This window comes from Xylona heveae (genome assembly GCF_001619985.1).
Source record: "Xylona heveae TC161 unplaced genomic scaffold L228scaffold_1, whole genome shotgun sequence".
Classification (NCBI taxonomy): Eukaryota; Fungi; Ascomycota; class Xylonomycetes; order Xylonales; family Xylonaceae; genus Xylona; species Xylona heveae.
Genome location: NW_017264193.1, coordinates 239,986 through 262,017, shown reverse-complemented (window position 1 = coordinate 262,017; position 22,032 = coordinate 239,986). Strand labels below are relative to the sequence as shown.

The 22,032-nt window shown below is 48.2% G+C and overlaps 8 protein-coding genes across 8 annotated transcripts; 3 read left to right on the top strand and 5 right to left on the bottom strand.

Annotated features, from left to right (window-relative positions):
- Positions 1–560: 560 nt before the first annotated feature.
- Positions 561–2,771, top strand: L228DRAFT_264381 (hypothetical protein; the record flags this gene model as incomplete). The annotated part of the gene is made up of 5 exons (XM_018334572.1): positions 561–735; positions 822–1,299; positions 1,373–1,742; positions 1,815–2,046; positions 2,116–2,771. The coding sequence occupies 5 exons, from the start codon at positions 561–563 to the stop codon at positions 2,769–2,771; spliced, it is 1,911 nt and encodes a 636-aa protein (XP_018191499.1).
- A 2,001-nt stretch (positions 2,772–4,772) lies between these two features.
- On the bottom strand, positions 4,773–7,247 carry L228DRAFT_264380 (hypothetical protein; the record flags this gene model as incomplete). Its single annotated transcript, XM_018334571.1, has 3 exons — positions 4,773–4,811; positions 4,889–6,457; positions 6,741–7,247. The coding sequence occupies 3 exons, from the start codon at positions 7,245–7,247 to the stop codon at positions 4,773–4,775; spliced, it is 2,115 nt and encodes a 704-aa protein (XP_018191498.1).
- A 708-nt stretch (positions 7,248–7,955) lies between these two features.
- Positions 7,956–10,106, top strand: L228DRAFT_242329 (DUF1692-domain-containing protein). Its single transcript, XM_018331415.1, has 4 exons — positions 7,956–8,438; positions 8,516–8,696; positions 8,770–9,529; positions 9,611–10,106. The coding sequence occupies exons 1-4, from the start codon at positions 8,246–8,248 to the stop codon at positions 9,776–9,778; spliced, it is 1,302 nt and encodes a 433-aa protein (XP_018191497.1). The 5' UTR covers positions 7,956–8,245; the 3' UTR covers positions 9,779–10,106.
- L228DRAFT_279203 (hypothetical protein) lies at positions 9,697–14,572 on the bottom strand. The gene is made up of 12 exons (XM_018335660.1): positions 13,974–14,572; positions 13,623–13,709; positions 12,725–13,562; positions 12,052–12,643; positions 11,913–12,004; positions 11,627–11,862; positions 11,448–11,569; positions 11,273–11,398; positions 11,085–11,211; positions 10,846–10,944; positions 10,439–10,718; positions 9,697–10,366 (listed from the first exon to the last, which is right to left on the bottom strand). The coding sequence occupies exons 1-12, from the start codon at positions 14,523–14,525 to the stop codon at positions 10,197–10,199; spliced, it is 3,321 nt and encodes a 1,106-aa protein (XP_018191496.1). The 5' UTR covers positions 14,526–14,572; the 3' UTR covers positions 9,697–10,196.
- A 730-nt stretch (positions 14,573–15,302) lies between these two features.
- Positions 15,303–16,714, bottom strand: L228DRAFT_235067 (DnaJ-domain-containing protein; the record flags this gene model as incomplete). Its single annotated transcript, XM_018330687.1, has 4 exons — positions 15,303–15,616; positions 15,673–16,491; positions 16,554–16,623; positions 16,679–16,714. The coding sequence occupies 4 exons, from the start codon at positions 16,712–16,714 to the stop codon at positions 15,303–15,305; spliced, it is 1,239 nt and encodes a 412-aa protein (XP_018191495.1).
- A 998-nt stretch (positions 16,715–17,712) lies between these two features.
- L228DRAFT_242325 (cytosine deaminase) lies at positions 17,713–18,556 on the top strand. Its single transcript, XM_018331414.1, has 3 exons — positions 17,713–18,015; positions 18,091–18,356; positions 18,416–18,556. The coding sequence occupies exons 1-3, from the start codon at positions 17,857–17,859 to the stop codon at positions 18,435–18,437; spliced, it is 447 nt and encodes a 148-aa protein (XP_018191494.1). The 5' UTR covers positions 17,713–17,856; the 3' UTR covers positions 18,438–18,556.
- L228DRAFT_279200 (putative uroporphyrinogen decarboxylase) lies at positions 18,257–19,969 on the bottom strand. Its single transcript, XM_018335659.1, has 5 exons — positions 19,863–19,969; positions 19,769–19,810; positions 19,177–19,712; positions 18,735–19,122; positions 18,257–18,683 (listed from the first exon to the last, which is right to left on the bottom strand). The coding sequence occupies exons 1-5, from the start codon at positions 19,915–19,917 to the stop codon at positions 18,607–18,609; spliced, it is 1,098 nt and encodes a 365-aa protein (XP_018191493.1). The 5' UTR covers positions 19,918–19,969; the 3' UTR covers positions 18,257–18,606.
- A 246-nt stretch (positions 19,970–20,215) lies between these two features.
- On the bottom strand, positions 20,216–22,013 carry L228DRAFT_257451 (hypothetical protein). The gene is made up of 3 exons (XM_018333985.1): positions 21,510–22,013; positions 20,681–21,451; positions 20,216–20,625 (listed from the first exon to the last, which is right to left on the bottom strand). Exons 1-3 carry the CDS (start codon positions 21,959–21,961, stop codon positions 20,253–20,255), a joined length of 1,596 nt encoding a protein of 531 aa, XP_018191492.1. The 5' UTR covers positions 21,962–22,013; the 3' UTR covers positions 20,216–20,252.
- Between the last annotated feature and the right edge of the window lie 19 nt (positions 22,014–22,032).

The following is a 22,032-nucleotide window of genomic DNA, read 5'->3' as shown; positions in this document are numbered from 1 at the left end:
GCTGGCAATCGAGCCGAAGCAAGCTTCCCAAAAACCGGACAAGGCTGCTTAATAGGAAAGCAACTGTTCTGTTTCTTGATTTCTTTTTCTTCTTTTATTTCAATCTCATAATCTGAAAGAATTCTCATTTCTCTGATTCGGTAGGGTTTTTATTCATTTTCTCATTCATTTCTGTTCCGATCAGTGCAGTACTTATTGTCTCACCCATTATCCGACGTCATTCCCTTTTCGTCTCCCACAGCTACCGCACTAAGCAAGCTGCGACAGCACGTGACCGCGACGGTCGGCTTCTCGTTCAATTGCCTTCCTCGCGCTCTTCTCTATCACGTACCCATTACATGGAAGCTTTGACTCGATAATTTCCACTTCCATCTCCTGTCGCAGTATTTCTTCTAGTATTTTCTTGTTGATTCCTTTTCCTTACCTATTGATTGGATTCAGATTGGCCGCCGTGATCTTTCATAATTTTCCAATTTCTAGCGTGTTGACACGCGTTCTGCAGTCCACTCGCACTCACGCCGGTCGCGATCTCACTCGTTGAGCTTCAACTTCCGATTACAATGGCTGAGGAAAAGCCCACGACTTCTCCTATTCTGCCTGAGGCTGACCCAGACTCTGCATCTGCGGCCGTGGAGACCACTACTGAGGCAAAGTCGGCCGACTCAAAGCCAGAAGCGCCTCAGGCGGCCACTGAAAAGAGCTCGGAACAGGAGAAAGCTGAGAGCGCCAACCAAGGTTCGCCACAATTTTCTTTCTTTCCTATGTGAATATTTGATCTTTATTTTCGCGAATTCCAAATCCGAGCTGACAATTTGGCGCAGAGCCCGCAGCAGACGGTGAAGGAGCTAAGGAAACTGATGCTCCTGCCGACAAGCCCGCCAAGGACAAGATCACCTCTGGCGGCGAGGAACCTGATGCTGAGAAGGTTGAGGGCTCGATAGAGTCTGCAGCCCCGGCTGCCGAGGCCAACGGAACCCCTGCGTCTAATAAGAAACAAGCCAAGCGAAGGTCCTCTGTTGGGGTACCTGAACACAAGACGAAGAGGTTGAACAAGAAGAAGTCTCAGGTTCTCACCAACCCGGATGCCAAGGCTGGTGACTACTACTTTGCCCGCATGAAGGGATATGCTCCGTGGCCATCGATCATCTGTGATGAGGAAATGCTACCCTCCAGCCTCCTCAACTCCCGGCCTGTGACGGCTCGTCGCGTGGACGGAAGCTGGCGCGAGGATCTTGAAGATGGCGGAAAGCGAGTTATGGATCGAACTTTCCCAGTCATGTTCTTGCATACTAATGAATTGTAAGTTGACTACAAAAGCTTTTTACGCCTGAAATTGGCGTTGGCGCTGCAATGTTTGCTAATGCATCGACAGTGCTTGGATGTCCAACACGGATCTCACTCCCCTTGACCCGGAGACCATATTGGAGAGCGGCGAGAAAGGAAAAGGAAAGCAGCTGTGGGCAGCTTATGGCGTTGCTGCGCAGAAGAATGATTTGGACCATTTTAAGGAGTTGCTCGCTGACCATCAGCGTGCGCTTCAAGAAGATGAAGACGCAAAGGCATCTCGAAAGGGAAAGTCAAAGCGCAAGTCGCAGATTGTGGAGCCCGAGGAAGCTCCAGAGGATGTGGAAATGGATGATGCAGGCGAAGCCGAAGTTGAGGAGGACGCCGACAGCTCTTCCAAGAAGAACAAGTCCAAGAAGAGAAAGAAGGACGCAGATAGCGATGTGGAGTCGGCAAAGGTAAGTTCTAGGCGCGCTTCGCTGGTTTGTCGAGGAATTCACTGGCTAACTACATGGTATTTACCGACTCAGCCCACCAAGACTCCCAAGACCTCTCAGAAGCTCAAGCTTAGCACACCAAAGACTCCGAACGGCACTGCTACTCCGTCCAAGGCCAAAGCCTCCACGAAGAAGGAGAAGGCTTCTACCACGAAAAAGACGCCCGCCAAATCTAAGGACGCCGACGAAGAGATGACCGACGCCCCGAAGACTGTTGAGAAGGCTCTATCGCCGGCTGAGGCAAAGAAGAAGAAGGAGAAGGAAGGTGGGTGTCTTGCCAACGAATGGAAAGAAAAAAAATTTTATGGTCTGAAAACTGACGATGATTTGATAGTGCTCTATCTCCGCTACAAGCTCCAGAAGGGATTTGTTACTCGTGATGTGCCTCCTAAGGAGGAAGAAATGACCACCATGGCCGATTACTTTGGCAAGCTCGAAAAGTTTGCCGATCTTGAAGTCAGCATCATCCGCCAGACGAAGATTCACCGCGTGCTCAAGGCCATTATCAAGCTCGGCACTATTCCGCGGGATAACGAATTCCACTTCAAGCAGCGCGCTCAAGACCTGCTCGGAATATGGAACAAGGTCCTCGCTGCTGAGCCTGAGACTCCATCAGCCGCGGCTGCCGATAAGGAAGCTTCTGCCACTAACGGACTTGACAAGAAGGACGAAAAAGATGTCCGGGAACAAGTCGAGAAGGAAGAAAAAGAGGAGAAGGAGGAAGAGAAGGAGGCTGAGAAGAAGGAGGCCGAAAAGGAGCCCGCTGAGACTGAGACCGAGACTGCCAAGGAGCCCGAGAAGCCCGCCGCCGCCACCGAGGAGCAGACTGAAAACAAGGAAGAGGCTAAGCCCGAGGAACCAAAGCCCGCAGATGAGCCCAAGGGCGAGGAACCCAAGCCGGCTGAAGAGGCAAAGTCAGAGGAGCCCAAGCCAGAAGACGCCAAGCCCGAAGAGTCCAAGCCAGCTGAAGGCGAGAACGAGACTGCTTAAGCTTTTTTTCTTCTCGTCGATTTACATACGCTATGCGGGGACCGAGTTTGGCCGTTGAACGAGATAACTCACTGGAGATATCAAGGATTTTATTCCATTCTTCACGGCTTCTTGCCTTGTTTCTCCAATCGATTCAGGCACCCTGCATTCAAATCCTCCCCAAGTTCCGGCTCTTTCCTCATTTTCCTTTTTTTTTTCTTTATTTCCATTTCCCCCTTTCTTCTCAGGCTACGTCCCTGCTTAAACTATTTTTTTTTATCGTTCTTCCTCTATCTTATTTCCCTCTTAAATTTATCGAATTACAGATCGGGGGCAACTTTTATGTTGCAAAAGCGTCTGAGCAAAGGGATGACTCAACGCGCGGCTAACACTTGCGGGGCGGATATGGCAAGATAACTTGGGTGGATACATGTTGTTGCTCTTTTTTATTTCTTTATATTTTTAAACGCAGGGGTTAACTATTTTCTTTTTTTATCTTTTGATCTTTTTTTAACTTTTTATTTATTAAAATATATGTTATAGCGAAAAATGGAATGAATGGAATGGTTTAAATGAAATGTTGCTCTGTGTAAAGTGACGCCACTAAAATATTCGGGTCCCAACGCTGTAAATGAGGTATCGACTTTCTTTCTACAATTATTTATTTATTTATTTATTTATTTATCTCTTTCTTTCTTCTTTCTACTTTTTAGAGGGGGAAGGGTTTGGGGGAGCCACAGCTGCAGCTTCACAAAACTGCGTAGTAAGACGTGTATGCCACAGTCCACTGGATGACATGTGAAGCAGTACTTCGTTTGGCCGCCACCTTTGTTGTTGTTCTCCCTAGAAGTGGGTGTCGTCAATGAACCAAAATGTCAAAAAAAAGCATAAGCATTGTGTCATCTGTGTCAAAATATTGAATGGCAACATAGTGCCACCCCTACCATACCGATCCTCTGCACGGCATCACACTGCATCCCACTGCCAAAAAAAAAAAAAAAAAAACATCTGAGTTAACTGAGGTGGTTACTGGTCACTGGTTACTGGTTAAGCACTATGTGCTGTGTGAAGGTTGCATTGATGTATGGATAGTAAGACATCAGTAGGATGGGATTGCACAGGTGACGGCTGCCAATTAAACTGTAGGAGTGTCATATCATATCATTTTATTTCATGTTATTTCGTGGCAGTGTGGTAATAGAAACGTGGTAATTGAAACAGGATGGGCGAGAGAGAGGGTGAGCGAGAGCAGTGGACAACGGGGAAGAAAGAAGAAGGAAAGATAAATAATTTAAAAAATAAAATAAAATAAAAAATAAAATAAACATTGGCAGGATATACAACTTTCTTTCCCATAATCCAGATTAACACAAACTACGACAAAAACCACGCACGGTGGAAGAGTAAAATAGTGCTGATAATTTTGATATATTTTAAATACATACAAGATCGAATTGAACAAAGTTGTTGTTTTTTTTGAACAAACTGTATCAAAGAGACCAAAGCCCGGAAAATATAAGACGCATATGGAACGCCATAGTCCATCCGTGTAAAAAACGCCCAAAAGCAGGGTAAGGGAGGTGAGAAAGGCGTAAAATGAAAACAAAAAAGGAAAAAAGAAAACACACACAGCAAAAAGGAAATTGAAAAAGGAAATAGAGAAGAAAAGAAAAGAAGGGGCTAAATGGAATCTTGTGGTGCAAGAGCACGCGAGAATGGAAACGAGTCTGAGCCAGCGAGGCTAAAAGTAATTGTAATGCAAAGGATTTGACTATTGGATATTGGGATATGATGCAGAGAAGAAGAGAAAGAAGAAAAAGTGTTCCGAGAACGATGCGAGTAAAAACCAATTGGATATTTGAGTTGTAGAGTGTGAGGGGCAAACTAAAAGTAATGTTTGATATAAGACAGTAAGGGATATTCCTTCTGAGAGAGGATAGACTGAATCGGCGGGAGAAAGGCGAGCAAGAGAGCGTGAGTAGCAGGCTAGTTCAAGAGGAAGGCTACTGTGCAAAGTCTGCGTTATATGCCTTGCATGAATGCATTAGGAGGCAGCATTTCCTAGACGAGAAAACATGAGTTAGCATTACATTTCCAAAGTTGACAATTGTAGCCCAAATGTTGTTCACAGAACATACCTTTGCGCTCTCATAAGCCGCCAAAGCGCTGTCAAAATTCCATCCAGTCTGCTCAAGACACATTCGCGAGTACTCGAGTGTCATGTTCGTCCGTTTGCTCATCTCGGCGAGCATCAATTCCTGCTGTAGTTGTTCTTCTGATTTTCCGGGAACAGCCACGGCGAAATTCTCTGGTATTTGTGGGGCAGTCGGCGTCAGTGCACTGGGCTGTGCCTGACCGTCGGAAGTCGTCTGCGCTGGCGCGGTGCCCTCTGGTAACCAAGCGGTATTTCCTCCGTAGGCGCGTAGTACGAGAACATCGCTGATGACGCGGATGCCGCCAATACCGGCACCTGGCCCCAGGACAAAAGTTCGATCGAAGCTGCGAGTCATAATGGTCTGACCGGTAGCCACGTTGAGCTCGTCAAACTCGCCATGCACCATGACAATCAGACCGCCGACACCGCCGGGCGACTGGCCTGACGGGTCCGGCAGACCGGGTAGGGAATGGCATTCGACGAGCCACTTGAGCGGTTCGGCGGTTATGTTAGCGTGTCTCGTGGCGGGCAGCGATGTCCAGCAGCTGAGAATGCTCTCGGGACCCGTGTACACGCGGGCCATTCTCGCAGGGAGATGGCTAATCTTGGATAGATTTCTGCTCTTTTTAATATAGGCATCCCATGTCTGAGATTTAATGTCTTGTCCCTGTTGCGGGGCGCGCGGTGCCGAGGTATTGACGCTGAGCGAGAATTGGGACTTTGCGTCATAGTAGCCATTGGCTAATGCCGCACGGTCAGTGTCGAAGCCTAGGAAAAACTGCTTGATAAAATTCTCTCCGATCTGTGCTTCGTCACGAAAGTCGGCTGCTTGAACCGGCAGAGGCAGAACACCCCGGACGGCGTTGGCACGCTTCTGTGCAATAGCAGCTACTTCCTCATCGGATCGGACCTGTTGGCCATTGAGGATGCGAAGTGTCGGATACCATTTCAGAATGGACTCTTTATAATTCGGCTCTTGTGTCTCGAGCGGGTTGTCTGTGAGCACAAGGTGGTCGAGAAAAGGGAAGCGTCGGCGCCAATTCTCCATCGCGCGAAGGTCTTTGAATTTGTTGTGAGAAAGGTCGAGGTTCTGGATGTCGGGAAAAGTTTGTGAGAGTGTGGTGACGGACATGACGTTGGGGAGTTCGTTATTCGCGAGAGACACACTGTGGACGGCTTCGCGTTTCTGTTGTGCTGACGAGAAAAAAGTATCGCACACCTTCATCAAAGCCGGGAAGAATTTCGATTCGGTGGACACGCTCTGGAAAAGACCCATGGAAACAAGCTCTTCATCATGACCTAATGCGGAGAGGTTGAGCAGCTTTAGCGCCGGGTCGTATCGGCGGCTCAGCACACTGGTCATCTTTTGTTTGATATCCACAACCTGGGGTGATTCAGTTGGAGCGGCAGCCCCTGTCCCAGAAGTTTCCGGTCCATTGTATTTTTCGATGGTAAGCGGCACTCCGGCAAAAGTATACGAACTAATTCTCAAGAGTTTGGGCACGTCCTCTGGACGCACCGACACAATGACCGCTTCACCCTCCGTTCGTGACTAGCGCATGTTAGTCAGACATAAGTGACACGATGGGTCGAACAGGAATTCATCGCCCCGGGAGATCGATGCGAAAGAAAAGAAAATTTAAAGAGGTAGAAGAATGAAAAGCAGAGTGTAGTAGCAGCTATGTCTTGTAACACTCGAAGCATAAACTCGTTCGCGGTCGTCGTCCTTTTGAGCTTGACATGGTAAAACGAAGGCGGACCGCGGAAGGCGAGATTGGAGAGTAATAATAATAGGTCTGAAGCAGTCGATAGAGCGTCGTGGTGGTTAGACATACCTTTCTGATCCTCACGGCTTCTCGTGCTGGTGTATCCGGTCCAGTGGCTTTGCGCTCCAGGAAGGCGAGGAGGTCCTTCAGGCCCCCATCAGGATTTGATGCGGCCTTGCTTTGTTTCAATCCGCGCACTGAAACTTGATCCAAGCGGTGATCTTGTTTGTCGCGTCCTCTTGCTTTTCCTCCAGTCATCTCCTTGAGTACTCCATCAACTCCAACTTCCCGTGGGCCTCGAACTTTGGCATCGCCGGTAGCCATTCCGCGGAGAATTGCTTTTTGCAAGCCTGCACCGCTCAACGGACCTCGCTGGGGTGCGCTTTTCAGAACATCCCGGCCTGCATTGCCCGTCTTCTCGGCACCTCTCCCACGACCAGCACCCGACTTGCCGCCTGCAACATCCATATCCAAATCTCCATCTCGATCAAGACGAACCGGGCCCGTGCGGCGTTTTGAAATGCCTCCCCGCGCGGGTCCCTTGTTCCGCGAACCGGCGTTCCGACGTTGACTCATGGCGATGAGAGACCTGAAGAGCGGAACTAGCAGGAGCTGTCTTCTAAGATGGAATTATGGGGACGCAGGTTTGAATGTTGAACGCCGCGTCTGTATGTCTCCCTCCGCCACCTGTGTATGCGTGGAAAACACAAGGGTTCAGTCAACTCGCCTGCCACCAAAAGGGTAAAGTGGTTGCGAGAAGTGGAGGGAAAGAGAACGAAGATTGAACGGTTGGAACAAACTCAGCCAGGATGGTGCTGCTGAGCGTTGGTGGTGACGGAGTGGTAATTGATCGATGCTTCTTTCGGAGGGAAAGAGTACGACTTTTGAATTGTAGGGAAAGCTAAAGAAGTAAAACTCAGGGTTGTTGCCTTAAGCGGAATGACGTCCAGGGCGGCCCAAAGCAGCCTGGTTTGGTCTGTGCTGCACGGAAATTACTGCACAATAACACCTTTAGAGGCGTAATATAATTTCTATTGACAATAGTAAGCTTTCTCCAATGTCGATAATGGCATTTATTGTACTATTGATATATATTCACAATTGGTGAAAAGAAATAATAACGAGAGCCAGACAATTCATTTATAGTTGTCCACGTTTTAACCAATATCTATCCCAGTCCTGCAGATCTACCCCCGGCCACAAGCGAGCCAATCATCGACAAGTACCTGTCTTGTCTCCATGTGGCCTCAAGTCAACACACTGTGAAGGAACACTGTCAATAACACCAAAGGAACTCATCTTTGTTTTTCCTGTATGATCCCGGCCTGTCTCAAGGGATCTATCCACCAAAGGGCCATTTCGATTCAATCCTATCTCCTCATGTGCACTTGACTGGCTGAATTGCGGTGGAAATCATTGTTCCGCCGCCTCCTCACAGCTCTAGGCTGCCAGGCTCCAACAGCTAGAGCTGCCTTAGCTACAATTTGAGCTGCCTAAGCAGACCACGTCGAGAAGCTAGGGTGAAGCTAGTTTGGAGAGTGAGGTGACAGAGGACGAGACGACAAACCGCAAATATGCCCGCAAAATCACGGTTCACCCGCCTAGACGCCTTTACGAAGACAGTTGAGGATGCGCGGATTCGCACCACATCTGGAGGCATCGTCACGCTTGCCTCACTGTTTATCATTTTCTGGCTAATATGGGGAGAATGGGCCGACTACCGGCGGATTGAAGTACACCCGGAACTGATTGTGGATAAGGGCCGAGGTGGGTAGACAATCAATTGCTGCAAAGGCCGTATCTTGAGAAATGGTACTAACACCTGCGGTTTTACCATTCCCTAGGCGAAAGAATGGAGATTCACCTAAACGTTTCCTTTCCGCGAGTCCCTTGCGAGCTATTGACATTAGACGTCATGGACGTCTCGGGCGAGCAGCAGACCGGCGTCATGCACGGTGTCAGCAAGGTCCGCTTGTCGTCCGTGTCAGAGGGAAGCAGAGTGATTGAGAGTAGCGCACTTGATTTGTACGGCTCAGACCCTACCTTATTTCCCTTATTCTAGAACCCACCAGCCGTATAACTTACGCTGAGGCTACAGACACTCGGACTCGACAAAAGCGGCTCACCTGGAGCCCGACTACTGCGGTAGCTGCTACATGGCTCCGGCCCCCGCAAATGCCCAGAAACCCGGATGCTGTCAGACCTGCGACGAGGTGCGCGAAGCATACGCCACCAAATCATGGGCCTTTGGCAGAGGCGAGAATGTTGAGCAATGCGAGCGGGAAGGATACGCGCAGCGTCTGGACGCCCAGAGACAAGAAGGATGCAGAATTGAAGGCGGTTTGCGTGTGAACAAAGTCGTGGGCAACTTCCACATTGCTCCCGGCCGCAGCTTCAGCAACGCAAACATGCATCTGCATGATCTGCAAAACTATCTCGCTGACCAAGGCATTCACACGTTTTCGCATCACATCCATCATCTGCGGTTTGGCCCGCAGCTGCCCGACTCGTTGACGATCGGAAGCGGCGTAAACATGCCTTGGACGAACCACCATCTGAATCCGCTTGACGACACTGAGCAAGTCACCGATGACTCGCTGTTCAACTACATGTACTTCGTCAAGGTCGTTTCCACTGCATATCTTCCCCTTGGATGGGAGCGCCAAGCCCGTGTCATGTCTTCAGCCGATAATGCCGCTCTTGGTGCCTATGGCCAGGGCACCGATGGCAGCATTGAGACGCATCAATACTCTGTGACTAGTCACAAGCGTAGTCTTAATGGCGGTGATGATGCCAAGGAGGGGCATCAAGAACGTATCCATGCCCGGGGCGGTATTCCCGGCGTTTTCTTCTCTTACGTATGTTACCTTCTTCTTACCTTTGACTCGACTGTTTTACTTCCATTTTTATGAATGCAGTATACTGACTGCTCAACTTAGGACATATCTCCGATGAAAGTCATCAACCGTGAAACTCGAAGCAAGTCTTTCACCGGCTTCCTCACAGGCGTATGCGCCATTATTGGCGGTACCTTGACCGTCGCCGCTGCCGTCGACAGAGGACTCTATGAGGGCGCCATTCGCGTGAAGAAGTTACACAAGGGATGAACGATACAGCAGAGTATTCTGGCTTCTCCCACCTGTCTCTCGACTGTTTTCAAACTCCACATTATCGCTGCAACCCACAGTTTCCCTCCACCATCACAAACATCTCAGCAGCACGCTCAATATTTTGAGAATCCCTACGTCTCTCTCCATTTTTTTTTTCATCTTGGACGATATCCGAATATATCTGTATTGGTGATAGCCAGCCTCGTCCTGTCATTGTTTCAGATCATTTTGTTGGTGTCTTTATACCGGTCAGGTGAATGTATATACAGAGCGGAGTTATAAACTGGTTCAACATTTTAACAATTAAAGAAGTTTTTTTCTCCCCGGAATCGATAACAATGTGGTCGAGAAGGGGTATCTCAAATTGAATATTTTGAAATGACAGCAAAATCGCTTTTAAAGAAGTTTAAATGAGCTAATACGCTCGCTGGTGCTCTTGCTTGTATTGGGAATCATGCTGCTCATCATTAGTTTCTGGTGGTTCTAGTCGGGTAAATTCCTTGTCCTGTGGTGTTGCATCAAGATTTCGCTGGTGAAGTGACTCGAGCACCTGACTCGCTGTGTCGATTGCGCTTTGAGGGAGACCTTCAACCACACATATACGCGTAAGTTCTTCACTGGCTTTCAAAATTTCTCCGAAGGAATATCAAAGCTTACCAGCCATCAAGGCGACTTTCAAAGCATGGCTCTGCCTGTTGACACCGCGGCGGACACGATGTATAAAAGAAAACGCTCCGTTACTGCCCTCACGCACATCGGTGCAATAACAGCCCACCTTGTCCATGCCTGCGGCCGCAGCCATATTAGCTAGGACGTGAAAGTGAGTGGCGAACAAGGTACGGCATTGGTTCGTGTGGTACAGGTGGTGTAGACAGGCGAAGCTCACGGCGATGCCGTCTTCGGGAGTCGTTCCGCGACCAACTTCGTCCATTATCACCTGTTGATTTTGTCAGTCCAGTCCACGGATTCAGATTCTTCGTCGAGGACCAACTTCCAATAACAACGACAAGGACAATGACACAGAAAAAAAAAAGAAGAAGACCAAAACAAAAACAAATACTTACAAACGACCGCGGAGTTGCGCGTTTCAGTATCTCTGCCGTTTCAACCATTTCAACCATGAATGTCGATTGGTCTTGAGAGAGATTATCTGCTGAGCCGACCTATGGCAGAGAAAACAAACATTAATTGGGAACTTAAAGGGAAAAAAGCCGATGATCAAAGTCATAGATATATCCGGGCAGAGCAAGGCAATTATAATTGAAAAAAAAAAAAAGGACTTCTTCGCAGAGGAAAGACATACCCGACTAAATATCTGATCTACTATACCAATCTCCGCATACGCCGCAGGGACGTAAGACCCGACTTGAGCGAGAATAGATATCAATGCGTTTTGTCGGAGGAAAGTGCTCTTGCCGGCCATATTGGGCCTGTATATGCTTATCGTCAGACGAGAAATTCTCCCACAACTTTGCTACGGTCCAGACATACCCGGTCAGAAGCCATACACGTTCCTGCAGACCGACAGAGCAGTCATTGCTCGTGAAACCGCGGCCTTGCTCCTGTAGGCTCCATGCCACTGTAGGATGACGACCGCCGATAATTTTGTGGCTCAAGCTATCTTCATTAGTATCTGGCGAGATCGTGAGCGCTCGGGGCGACATACCCGAGGTTCAAGATCGGTCTGACTAGATTTTGCTCCTCCGCGAGCGCGGCAAAAGAGCAAGCTACATCCAGTTCATCAAGAACGGCAGCATTCCGGCGGAGTTTCACAATATTAAGAATGACCTATCGGCAAGAGATTAACATGGTGAAAACTGAGAAGATGGTCGAAACAGGATATACCTGCTCCCTGAGGCCTTGAAAGACGTTTTGTTCCTCCCCCTTGATTTGTAACTTCACTTGGTCGATTCTCGAACCCAGCTCTGTCCATTCATGAAGGTGGAATGAACGCGTAGACTTACTAGAACTGATACTGCGCGCAGCACTGAGCTTATTCTGTGTGGACTTTAGATCTTTGCCCCGGATGTGGCAAATATACCCTAGACCAGGGGTCCAACGGAGAGTTAAAGTTGAAGCGCCTTTGACCATAATTAGCTTGTCACGCCATCATTCATTCGCTGCAGCCTACCGTGCTCCTCTCTGAGAGTTTCAGCTAAAGTAACCTTTTCCTCACGCAACTCGTCCAAGTGTTGATGTAGCTTCTCAAGCAGGCGACTCGCGCTGGCAACAGATCAGCAAATACTTTTGCACCATTCGCAAATACCTACGTTCGTCGCATTATCCATGCTTCCTGCTCAATTGAGTCTTCATCCCTGGCAGTAGGAAATTTAGGCTGCCTTTTGGATCCGATCCTTTTTCGTTTTGGGTCTACTTGCTCCGCAAGTTGCCCTTCATCAAACATGCCTTGAGCCATTGTGGCAAGGCCAAACGCCTCGCTCTCTTCAAGCTCATGCTGAAATGTCAAGCCATCCTCATCAATAGCTTCTGTGATCTGTGCTGAAAGTGAAAGAGGTCCGTCAAGATCCAAGCGCTTCAAAATAGAGGCGAGACACGCGTCCGACGTTTGGGCATTCTCTGTGGAGTATCGATCTCCCTTGTCTCCTTTACGAGAATCAAGTTCTGGCGTAAGTTTCGCACTCAAAGATGCGGCAATTTTGGAGGTCGCATCGATAGTCCGGGCTAGGCTGACCAGATCGTCTGCATCGCCTCTACCCAGTGCAAATTTCTGCACGAGCCTTTGCGAATCGTAACTTCCTTTCAAAAGTATTACTATTCTCTCGCGTATCACCTTGTAGTCGATGAAAAAAGAGACCAAATCGAGCCGGCTGTTGATGACGTTAAGAGATGTAGATGGCGAGCCTTTGCAGATTAAGAAATCAAGTCAGAAATTTCTCGGCGGGCAATTCAGGAGGGTTTATGGCATCGCCCAGGAGAACTCACTCAACCACTGCCTTAATAATCTCGCTCCGCTGTTGGTAACAGTCCTACGAATGGCATGAAGCAAGCTGCCTTTGAAAAAGCCTTCTCTCATAGTCGCCTTAATTTCCAACGCCCTCATGCTGCTTCTATCGATTGCCATATTTTCCAGCTCTTGCCGTCTTAGCGGAGGTTGTAGTTTCATCCTCAAGCCTTGTAACTGTATTGTTACATAGTCAAGAAGTTGGTTTCCAGCAGCAATCTCTTCCCGGGTAAATTCATTTTCGGCCACAAGTGGCTGACCTTCTAGGAGAGGTGCCCAGTCGGCAGTTGAAGAAACATATCCTGTGCCGGCATGGTAGCTGAAAAGTTTACCGTCCTCTCCAAGCAATCGCGGGATCTCTCCGGTTGGAAGGCCTTGTAATGCCTGGTCAAGGATAACCTCTCTCGGGCCTATACGAGAAATAGCAGAAGGCAAAGATAACAGAGATGTTGTCTGCGTAAAGAAATCGCCGGTCGAGAGATCTAGCCAAGCAAGACCGACTGGAAAGTTCACCCACTCGTCACGCTCAATACTGATGTTTGCATGGTCTAGACCTTCTCCATAGACGGCAAGAGTAGTCAATGGTCCCGGAAAATGCAAGGACAAAAGAAAATTATTTTCAAAGGGATCAAGAAACCTTTCATCGATCAAGGTTCCAGGGGTCACAATTCTTGTTACTTTTCTGTCGAACATAAGCCCACCTGACTTTACTTTTCCGGAAGCATTGTTTGGAAACTCTTCGCTAATGGCAACGGAGCAATTGAGATCTTGGACGAGCATTTTTAGAAATCGATCAAGTTGAAAGAACGGAAATCCAGCCTATCCCAATGAGCGTAGTTCTTCGATAGGGCTTGTAAGCAAGTACAAATAAACCCTTACCATTGGTACCAACCCTGCACTCGTTTTCTTCTGAGCCACTTTCAAGTTCAATAATGGCCCAAACTCTTTGGCATGCTCAAAATACAACTAAAAAGTCGTAAGCAGCAGTCTAATATTTCGGAATTGCAAATGCAAATATCATTTCAAGAAATACAGGGCCATCAAAATCTTAGTCATTTTTGATAGATATATCACAATGAAGCTGAGAAAAATAGTGTTCAGAAAAGGTGCCTCGCAACAGCATGACGATTACATGGTGTAATATTCCAGAACAAACGTGTGAGCATATCATGGGGATATTGAAAACAGGCTCAAAAGCAGTCGTTTCGTGTAAAAAAAATAAATTCCTACCTCATAAAACCCTCCGACCCTCGTTAATAAAACACAATTCTCAAATTTTCGCATGTTATTCCAGGCTTGCTGGACGACGGTGGGGTATCGAGGCAGTTCCGTATCTTCAACGTCCTGCACGGGTTGAGACCCGAATAGAGTAACTGTCTCATGCTCATTCTTATGCCCAGTAATAACATCGAATTCCTGCTCGGCTCTGTTGTAAATCTTTGGGTGGTCACCTTCAGTCACACTGGCGGTTTTCTTTCCGCGGCGAGATTTTGCTGAGGCACCATGCCGTAAAGTGACATCGGAATCAAGCCCGGGAAGTGGCCCTTGTGGAAGGTCTTTCAATTGAATTGTAGACTTTGTTTTGGCGCCTCGACGACACCTAATTCCGGAAGACTGCTGTCCAATGTTGTAGCGGGTTGGGCATGTTCTGGGCCGCAAGGGCAGACAACCAAGGCTTGAAGGTGAAGTGTGAAATTGAGCAACCAACGTTTTCGATTGCTTAGTGCCATAGATGGAAACCTTGAACCCAAAAGTCTTCAGCCATTGGCAGCGCATGAGCATAATTATTGCTGCTTCATAGGGCTTGTGAAGCGGGAGCTTCGTTCGTGTTTGCGCACGCGTTTGTGTTAGAAGTATTAAGATGTGCTATCACGTGATCAATCTTATACTGTATTTGCAGTAGGTTACAGCAAGACTCGCAGCGACAACATTGTTTCCATTTCAATGACGAAGCATTATGTTTTCCACGATTGCTGCCAGAAGACACATGAGGACACATGAGGACCAGGTTCAGATATACGACGCATGCAAACACCTTACGGGAGAACAGGTATGAATGATGACAATAAATGTATATCAAATACTATGACCGCTTTGATCTTAAAATAATAGAAATCAAAGCAATATGCCAGGCAATGGAAGAAATAAGATCAAGACACCGATCCAGGCAAATCTATGAGCTCTCGCATTGAAACATGTGTCAGGTAAGAACCGCGAAAGGGAAACTAAAGGAGAAAAAGAAAACTATGAAGCGACCCGTACTTGCTTCCCAAACCATTGCAATGCTTGGAGAAAATGGAAAATGAAATCCAGCTTCGAGAATCGGGGTTCTCGAGGGGAAGTGCAGAATTGCAAGATGATCTGGGTTCTAGGAACTGCGGAAAATCGCACCATTAAAATGCGCCCGACGAGAAGGAAATTGCATCAGATGAGACGGCACTAAGCCCCGGAAAAAAACAACCACAACACACACCACTTCAATGCTTAATCATGTCGCATCAGTCGTCGAACGCCATCACCTCTCAACCACTTTTTCAGGTGTTTTTTTTTTGGAACCTTTTACTGCGAAGCGCATTGCACCCGCTCACCACCAGCTGGGATGTCATCGTCATCGTCCTCCATGGCAACGCCATCAGCGCGAGCCTGCTGATGGGCATCGACATCCTCAACGACGAAATCCTCAGTCATAGCGTGGGCCGGCGGTACAGCGGCAGGTTCACGGGGTCCGAGGATCTTCTCGAGCTGGGCAAACTCTTCGGGAGTTTTGGCGAATGGCTTCTTGGGGAACCTGACATCGAATCGGATATAAAGGTTTCCGAAATCATGGTGACGGTATGTAGGCATACCCTGACCACGAATGACCTTGACATCACCTTGTAAACCGTTAGCGGTGTTGTTGGATGCGGAAGGGGATGGAAATTAAACTTACCAGGACTGATGACCTCGCCAGGGATGAGCTCAACGGTCAACCATCGGTCGTCAAGGTGCTCAATGTGGAGCTGGCCACCGGCGAGCGCCGTCACCAGGTCGATTTCAGTATGGTAGAAGAGGTCATCTCCCTTGCGCTGGAAGCGAGCGTGAGGCTTCTGCTCAATCTCGAACTGAACGTCGCCGGCAAGAACACCGGGCATCTGGTCGCCCTCGCCGCGGAAGTCGATCTTGGTGCCGCTTTGGACACCACGGTCGACGTGGACGTGCAGAACCTTTCGCTCAATGATAGTCTTCTTACCGTGGCACTGCTTGCAACGGTCCTTCTCGCGGATAATCTCGCCCTCTCCCTGGCAATCGGGACAGACGGTCTGGAAGCGCTGAATCATAGGACCCATCTGGCGCATCATAGTCTTCATACCGTGACCATCACATCCCGTACACTTCTTGACAGCACCTTCCTTTCCACCACGTCCCTCGCACTTGGGGCAAATGACAGACTTCTGCAAAGCGAGCTTCGAAGTCTTTCCGCGATAGATATCCTCGAGGGAAACCTTGTGAACATGGTGGATAGTCCGAGCCTTCTTTGGGCCGGTGTCGCGCATGCCGCCGCCAAACATGCCACCGAAAGCAGAACCGCCGCCGAAGAATTGCGAAAAGAGATCCTCTGCGGACATGCCGCCAGCGCCACCGCCCGATTCAAGACCCTCTTCACCATACTGGTCGTACAGCTGTCGCTTTTCGGAATCGGAAAGGACCTCATAGGCATGCGAGAGATCCTTGAACTTCTCTTCAGTTTCTGGGTTGGACGCATTCTTGTCTATGATACATTGTCAGAGAGTTTTCATGGGCGAAGCAAATGTATGCGTAGCTTAAGCGTACCAGGGTGATACTTCAAGGCTCCCTTCTTGTAAGCGGACCTCAGCTGCTGCTCGGTCGCATCGGGGGATACCTGTTTTGTACGTGAGCGAGTCGCCTTCATATCAAAATTGAAGAGAACTACTAACCCCCAGAACGTCGTAATACTTGGTTTCCTTCACCATCTTGAAAATTTTGGTATCAAAGGGGACACGCTACGAGTTTTGGCGATAAGTCCCAACGAGGACGAAAAGAACAGAAAAATCTCAAATTTGTCTGCTTTTGGTTTTCTCAGTTACAGATGTCCCAGTGTGAAAGTCAAAGACTTTGGACTGCTGGCTGGAAGCCTTGATCATATTTCTGACATACCTGAAATCAAAGACTTTTCAAGGAGAATTTTGAAACTGGAATAAACTGATAAAAGTAGAAGAAAAATCGAGAGCGAAGGCCTCGAGGGGAAGGAAGAGGGTAAGAGGATGAAACAGGGCTAAAGATGGACAGCGTGAAGAAGTACCAGAGCGTCCTCGACAGAGCGGAGTGGAATCGCTATCACGGAGGTGAGGGTCTTGTGTCAAACTAAAGTGACCTTTGTAGGCGGCAAAGTCTCACGCTTGGGTTCCAAAAAATCCGCCGCCCCATGAGGTGGAAGCGAGATCGAACTTTACCCTTTCGGTTCCGTTATCTTCGTCGGGCTTCTGGCAGATTCCACAGCCTCACCCTCGTCTTTTCCATGGAATCAAGGTGGCACTTCGGTCCGAGTGATGGATGAAATTTTAATCCTTTTTTTTTTTCGGGGTTAGTGGCGAAAGATTAACCTAAAACGCTTCAAAACATGATGGTATCAACATTCATCATGTTCATTTTGATCCAGAATTTAAAAAGACCGTGATGGGTTTGGGTCCTACTACTTGATGACGACAGAGCTAATAATAACAGGGGGAGAAAAATGCGTTCATTCATCTCCTTTGTACCGAGTACGTACCTACCTACCTTACCTAGCAGATACTCTTTTCGCCTGGAAAATTGGGTTTCTTATCCCCGTCCCCGCGCATTTTTTTCGAGGCTGCTGCAGGTTCAAATGACTCGTCTGCCGCTCGGCTGATTACCCAATCATATTTTGCGCTAGGTAGAATGATATTCCAGATGTCCAATGAAAACATGATTTACATTTCACGACGTCCTCCGCTATGGGATGATCGATTAAGCATGTGCTAGTAGTGTGGAGATTTGTTGTCGTGCCTATCGTAAGGCAGTTTCGCCCCTCTTAGAAACCCGCGCAATAACCTCTGGACTGATTCTTGTCTCAAGGAATTGATGAACCAGGGAAATGGAGAATGATATAGGTTTTGTAGCCGCTGTAGAGGAAGCAAAAGCCGGCGCTCAGGAAGGTGGTGTTCCCATTGGAGCTGCTTTGGTTTCAAAAGATGGAAAGATATTGGGCCGTGGGCACAATATGAGATATCAAAATGGTAGTGCCATCCTTCACGTGAGTTGGAACACAATATGCAGCATATTTATATGCAAAATTCGATCAGCAATTGTGTTTATTGACTGGGATCAGGGTGAAATGTCGGCGCTTGAAAATGCTGGCAGACTACCGGGCTCAGCGTACAAGGGATCCACCATGTATACCACCCTCTCACCATGCGACATGTGCACCGGCGCCTGTATCATGTATGGCGTAGCGCGAGTTGTTATCGGAGAGAACGAAACGTTCCTTGGCGGTGAAGACTACCTCAAAAAGCGAGGCATCGAGGTCATCAACCTCAACAATTCAGAGTGTAAGCAGTTGATGGCCCAATTCATTCACGATAAGCCCCAGCTCTGGTATGATCTAGGCCATCCACTTTAAATACTTCGTCTTTAGCTGATTAGTATAATTACAGGTATGAAGATATTGGCGAATAAGCATAACGCGTTCAAGTATATGTCCGCTGAACAGCATCTCAGATGTGTAGTGAGTGGAATGTATTTAAATAGACCGTTTTCATTCCCGAATGATGATTTTTTATATGGAATGGCAGCTCCTTGTGTAGTGTACACCACAAATGGTGCAATGTCCGCTCTCGTATATCGTTTATGCACTCGAAGTCAAACGGTGAATCTCTTCAAAGTAAAACTTCAATTGCTCTGGGTCGACAAATGGTGTGATACCTGGTAACCATGAGTCAAGTGATCTTGATGGCAGGGTTCAAACTAGCTTACCGTGGCCAAGATTTGCGATCCATCCTTTCTTTCCTCCTCCGAAGCCGTGGACCATCTCCTTGACAGTCTGAGAGATAGCAGCTCGGTCTCCGTAAAGAATTCCGGGGTCCGCATTTCCCTGCAATACGACTCTCCCTTTGGCTATCTTGACGGCTGCGGCCGGATCCTGCAGCCAGTCTAATCCAACGACATCGTACCCGGACTCGCAGAGATCGTCCAGCGCATACCAAGCGCCCTTGGCGAAAATTGTCATCGGAACTGGTTTATGACCAAGCTCCTCCAAGCGCCTCGGAAGATTGGCAGCGATATATCGAAGATAAGGAAGCGAGAAGACCTTGAAAGTCGACGGAGACAGCTCAGACGCCCATGAATCAAACACTTGGATCATCTATACTCCTATGTTAGACATGTTTCTCTTATTCAAGGCATTGTTATAACTAACCTGGGCTCCGGCAAGTACCTGTAAGGCGAGATACTCAACGCAGAGTTGTGAGATCTTCAATAGCAACGCCTTACTCTCCTCTGGGTATTTATAAATCCACGTCTTGGCCTGGATGAAGAGTTTACTTCCACCGCCCTCAACCATATAGCTCATGAGTGTCCAAGGAGCGCCACAGAAACCTAGTAAAGGTACCCTTCCCTTTAATTTCTGTCTTGTCAGGGTGATAGCCTTGTAGACGTAGTCCAACTCTTCCTTCACATCAACTTTTCGGTCCATGATCTCTTGGTATTGCCCATCGGTCGGTGACTTTAGCGGGTTAGGGAAGTGTGGCCCCTTCTTATCAACCATTTCCACAAGCATTCCCATGGCCTGGGGAATAACAAGGATGTCGGAAAAAATAATGGCGGCATCAATGAGTCCCTCATACCGCTCGATGGGCTGCAACGTCAGAGTCGAAGCTACCTCAGGGTCACGACAACAGGCAAAAAAGTCACGGTTTCCTTTCGCTTTGTGATATTCGGGAAGATAACGACCGGCTGCGGCAATGGTCAATCGGTCGTAACAAATGTAGTTTTAGGAATAAACAACCTACCTTGTCGCATCACCCACTTAGGCGCCCTTTCCACCTTCTCCCCTACCCGGATTGTCAGACTTTATACCAGAAATCTTTAATTCGTTTTACTCGCCTCTTGCTGTTCGAAGCAACAAATCATTCTTCAAAGGTTCAAAAGACGGAGACATCTTTGCTGCTGGCGAAGACAAAAAGGTGATCTGCTCTTGAACTTCCCCACCGTCGCCGCCGTCAATGGGTGTCTGCAGAGGTACAGGGTGCCGGAAAAATCAATACCCGAATCTCCGGGCTACGATCTCGGATCTGGCGCTCTGGTCCACCAGACTCAACCGCCCCTCTGAGGTGCACAACCACCACTTATGACTAGATATCGGAGTAGGCGAACGGGGTAGGAGCCATTTTCACGTGTCATTGAATCTCCCGGTCATACTCATACAGTATTATTGGATATGCGATATTCATTGAGGAGACCATTTTACATTTATTAATGCTTACTTCGTTCTACTTATTCCTCATATCCGCGTTTCCTGAGATTCTCAATCCCATATATGAGTTCCCGTATCTTTTTGGGATTCGGAGACACTTCTGTTCCAGGTCCATTGGATCCATTGATCGTCTCAAGAATGTTGTTGAATTTTGAGGTTTTTGTCCACGCGTTATTCTGGGCCGACCAGCCAAAGGCTTTCAATCCAGGAACAGTTTCATCTTCCCGTAATTCAGTAAGAGACGAGGCTTTATGTGAGGAATCGATGGTAATGAATATAGAGGAATCGTTCGGCAGGACGGCAACATCCAAAATGTTACCTTCGACGTTAAGAAATTGAGGAGGTTCAGCAATCCCTTCGCCAATCCACGAGAAACTGAATAGAACCGGGACGCTTAAGAATATAGTTAGCATCTTTGCATGCGAGCATCTTCACCGGATTTTCTTACCCTTCGCAAGCCACCAAGATAAGGCGCACTGGAGATTCAATCTCCTCGCTCTTGCCACTTGTCGCATTTGAGATGCTGACATCCCAGATTCCAGAGACAGCAATATTCGATTTTTGTTGCAAGGGTTCTCCTTTGGTGTTTTTGCTCTCTCCGTCGGATTGTAAGGCGGTTGCAACCTCTGGACGAAGGTCAATCCTTTGTTTGAGCTTTCCATTGAGCCAATCCCAGACAAAAAGGCAATCGTCACCCCCACCAGAAACTAGGCGAGTAGGTTGCCATCTAGGCAGACAAAGCTTGCTCACAAACTCACGATGGCCAAAACAGAACTTTTCAATGATGTGAGCTTGCGGTGGCGCACGAGATATTCTAATGTGCTCATCCCGGTCCGCGGTGAGTATATAGTTCCGCCGTTTACCGTCCTCGGCTTCCAACGTCACGAACGTCATATCGGTAAGCATGGAGACATGTCCAATGATAGGATCATGAGCAAAGGAAGGACCAGTCTTCTCCACTTGTTTGTTCGCCATCCGCATTTGGTTTTCCAATGCCATACGATTGCGTGCAGTATGCACGGTCAGGTGCGTAGCGGCGGGAACATATACTTCTTCCCGGGATTCCGAAATATCGCCTTCCTTTTCAGCTTCGCTGTTCGAAACGGCTTTGATCTCTGATTCGAGCAGAGGGAGAGAATAAACATCGCCGAATTTATCTGCGCAAAGAATCGTGCTATCTGAAGTCACAATTACAGAGGAGGGTCGTTTCGGCATGCACCTAAACACCACGCCAATCAGCCATCAATGTACTGAATCTGCGTCGCTCACAAGCTCACCTTGTGCTTAAGGCATTCAATGTTGATCCATCAAGCAGCTCAAATACTCGGATCGCTTTATCCTCGCTAGTAACCACAACAACATATTTCCCATCGGGACTCTGTGATACAATAGATACTGCTGGAAGTTCCGTAGCGGGCGGACTCTTCGCCTTCCGATCTGCATCCTCCACCTTTGCATCAGCCGACGATGAGACTTTTCTTCGTTTTCCGGGCGGCCCTTCCTCACTCTCCGGAGCTTCTCGCTTTGCGCCTTGTTCTAACGCAGCTTCGGGAGAAAACTCAGCATTTTTGCCGTCTGTTGATGGAGAAATTTCTGGCCAAGAGCAGAGCAATGCGCCGTCATCCACATTGTAGAGGTAAATTCGAGGACCCGCCGCTGCCAGAAGAAGCGAACCACCGGTGTCCGAGCGCTGGTGGCAGAGCTGAATGCATTGCAAGGGATGGCGCATTCTCTATTCAGTTCGAAAAGCTGCAATATCTTGGTGTCGGAAAGCGCGCTCTTGGCTGAGTCGCGATCCGT